Source organism: Botrytis fragariae (assembly GCF_013461495.1).
Source record: "Botrytis fragariae strain BVB16 chromosome Unknown tig00000112, whole genome shotgun sequence".
NCBI lineage: Eukaryota > Fungi > Ascomycota > Leotiomycetes > Helotiales > Sclerotiniaceae > Botrytis > Botrytis fragariae.
The window spans coordinates 139,375-143,114 of NW_023500997.1; the positions used below are offsets into that span (position 1 = coordinate 139,375).

Below are 3,740 nucleotides of genomic sequence, written 5' to 3' on the forward strand. Positions count from 1 at the left end.
TCGTGTAACATTACCCAAGTCAGGTTCAGCTCCGACTTCCGATTCTGAATATACGGGGAAAATGTTTTGCTTTTGTGCATGAAGGTGCGATTAGGTGATTGGCCTGGTCGAGAAAGATATTTAGGTAGTGTGTTGTGTTTTGAATTGAAACATGTGTAGGTGTGGAGGTGGAGGAGAGGAATGGGGCGGGGACGGGAAACTCAAAAACCTCAGGTTCTCGATCTGTTCGCGCTCGCCGAGTACATCTACCAGACCAGGCCGAATATGGACATGTTCATTGATTGATTCATTCGTTGACGAACAAGTTCCTCCTTAGCATATACACTAGCCTTACTTTTTCAGCTTTTATCACCAATCTAAAACGCATTCCTTCTGCACCCTGCTGAACCACGCAGTCGGTAACCTTTCAGCCATACAATTTGCTTCATAACCTTGTTCACCACGCTATCACTGTGCCGCAATCATGCATATTTCACGTTATATTATACTATATCGTACCTCAAGAGCCAATATTTCCATCTGACTAGCTGGTATGCTGGAATAACCATGGCTTGTGCGAGGTGAGCTACCCTGCGGCTGTCCGATAACATGGCATCTTGCATCTCATGTGCCAATCAATACATCCATCCCAAGTACGCATCGCATGTTTGCATGCGTTTCAAATCACATATTTTACCCACGTGGATAGCAGACTACATGCTTATGTCTATGCTTACACTCCAAGGGTTTCTATCCAATCTAAAGGTAATTTACCGATCTTTCGGAATATTTGGTCAGATCCCACTACTTTCCGTTTCCGTTGTCACTCCTTTCCGATACCGCTATTTTGGCGTGGCCTTCGTTAGTTTCAGGGTTAGGTATCTATCCTTAAAGTGACATATCATTAAACGTTGAAGATGGGGGCGACAGAGCAAAGGGTGGTATGAGAAACGCTGAGGCGTAATTAGCGGCGCTGGACTAGTATTCATCATCGTATTTTCACCAGTATAATTCATTCATTTTATCATTCGTCGCAATGCCACTTGGTGTTCTTGCTAGATATTATGTAGTTGCCTTGTTCCCGCGTTATAGTGTTATATCACATGGCTAAGTGGCTTGCTCGGCTGCTCACTAGCTATCTGCATGTATGCACGAGTCATAATGCCGGTCGGGATCTCCGTCTTCATCGGGAGCTTGCTTATTTATATATAATGACTGGGCCGAAGGACGAAAGGAAATTGCTTATCTGAGTAGATATGCGGCTACAGGATGAAAGCATGAGCCGTGGTCTCTATGATCTGACGACATCGCTCAGAGCGTCTGATAGAAAGTGGGCAATCTAGGGTCCAAGACTTAGGTGAATGAGTAGTATCATGGCTGAGCTTCTTGGAGAACTTGAATGGAAACGGTGCGGGGTCACCGAGTACATTTTCTGGTACCTTATTACGTACAGATTGTTTGATGTCTTGATCGACATTCTCTACATTTGCGAGGGTGAATGAGAAGGAGAAGAGAAGACCGAGTTTCCGGTACAATGACGAGCGAATACTGACTTAATTCGACTGTTCAACAGCCATTATGCCTATAACAACGACTCATGAATGAGCCTTAGAAGATCAGAAACACTAAATGATCGCAAGCATCGCATTGATTGTCTAAGCATTCTAGCCCTTCACGATCTACGATTGCGCAAGCTTTGAGTCCTTCTGAATAGTCTGCTAGGCTCCCGAGGAGAATTTGCGATTTTTTGACATCGATACTACTATCGTCTGGGACTGATCCATCCACTGTCTTTCTCATTACTGTCATATGTTTCCGTTCATCATTTCGCATTCTCATCCCAGGGAATAGTAGTTTAGACCACTCTACTGGTACGCGATTGAAGAATTGAACGTCATAGAACATCGCACGAACACGTTTTTATGATTAGTATCACTGACATGAATCATTGTCATCTAGTTCCTTTTCTTATTGCTCATTATTGCTTCACTAGAACTGAGTTAAAGCTTTTCTTCGGCGACGTCGCGTAGTATCGGCGGCTGACAATGATCAGCTTTGGGTAGGGGCAACCAGGTAGATATTGCCGCTCCAATTCAACGACAATGATTTTCTTCGGATTGAACCTTCCATGAGCTATACAAAGAAGCATATTTATTTTCAGGGAATACTCCAGACACGGTTTTGCCATTATATTAAGTGGTCTTTGATGTGGTAGAACCTGTCAAGGATCGCAGAATAGACATAACAATAGTGTGAACCTCACGTGAAGAAGTCTGCAAACTGACGGTTTCATTGATCTTACTCCTTTTAGAGATCAGGCTGGTGGGATTTGATTCCGAAAGGAATGTAGTTTTATGGATATTGATTTAAATTTGAGAGGTCTGAGAAGGAGAACTTTATATAATTCTTTTATATGCGCTAGATTGAATTTGATAGAAGGTCTAAGAAGCAAGTTTATTGAACCAACTGGAGTTCCACTAATGAAGTTCGGCTACTGGATTGAGAGCAATCGTTATGCAAAAGAAAAGGCTAGTGTTTATGTTCTCCAACTTAGATTTTGACGCTAATTAATAATTTAGCCATCCTTTCATCTAGTCTGACTGTGATCTATTTAGTGTATAATTCAATACTGCTGTCTTACTATTCTGAAGCGAAATTTTCGCTTCATAGCCATTCGGACTGAGGCCAAATGCAGTAGTGAGCCATGTAAAATTTTGTAAATACATGTAGCCGATGTATTATATACACCTAAATCCTTGGCTTCTAATATAAATAACATCATGTCAACAGTTTATAGGGTCATGAAAGATCAACCGTTTTGAAAGTTACAACTACCAAGGAACAGGAAGAAGAGGCAATCACAGAATTATGCATGTTGAGAAGCCAGCATACTTGACTTGTAGATTCAGAGCATGGAATATCTGAAAGATCCCACTTTCCATTCTATTGACCCTCGAATTGATCAATGAAGATGGTATTTTCTATCATCTTTTTGATTCAACTCGTCAAGGGTAATTTGCTCCTCTCAAGACTAAAGTTTATGCATTTACTGTTGTGGCTCACAGCCACAAAGTAAAGCACAATCACATCACCTGACTGAAGTTAATCAATGCAGTCTTTTTTATCACCTCAGAATCATCCATGATCATGAATGAATCCGAAGCTACTTGGAGAGGAGAATCTATAAGCTTCTGGCATGAAAATTGGCACAAAGAGGTAAGTTCAATCGATCACATTTTTCTCACGAATATAGAACCTGCGAGGAATCATTCGCTGGCAGCTCAAAGCGTCAGAACTCGAGCTTTCAGTAGGTATGTATGTATTATATATACCATAATAGTATCTGTTAAGATATCGAAATCATCAAGCTAATTCGCTTTTTCCCCGCAGATTTTCAGTTTTCATGATGACCCAACACGATTGGATTACATAGCTAACATCCAGACCACTTTGTGTCATCAGCATTTCGAAAAGATATCACAATTCACTGGATCACTTGTGTATTTCAACTGAGGACATAAATCGATATTGATATTGATTCATTTAATATCACTAAGTAGCTTTCCACAAGCCACAATTATGCGTTACTTGATACCCTGTTCCCAATGATAAGTTTTTCCGACCCAAATGCCCAAACACCAAAGACTTTCCGGGGTATTATAAACTCCGATAAAAAACATGGGGTATCAAAAATTCTAACCAAAAGCTACTACTAAAAGGAACTATCAACTTGCTATACCAAAATTCGCCATCCATACCTT

The 3,740-nt window shown here is 40.9% G+C and overlaps 1 protein-coding gene across 1 annotated transcript; it reads right to left on the reverse strand.

Moving 5' to 3' along the window:
* Nucleotides 1–1,241: 1,241 nt before the first annotated feature.
* Bfra_007596 (uncharacterized protein) lies at nt 1,242–1,556 on the reverse strand (the record flags this gene model as incomplete). The annotated part of the gene is given in 2 exon segments (XM_037337968.1): nt 1,242–1,527; nt 1,543–1,556. The coding sequence occupies 2 exon segments, from the start codon at nt 1,554–1,556 to the stop codon at nt 1,242–1,244; spliced, it is 300 nt and encodes a 99-aa protein (XP_037190031.1).
* Nucleotides 1,557–3,740: the final 2,184 nt, after the last annotated feature.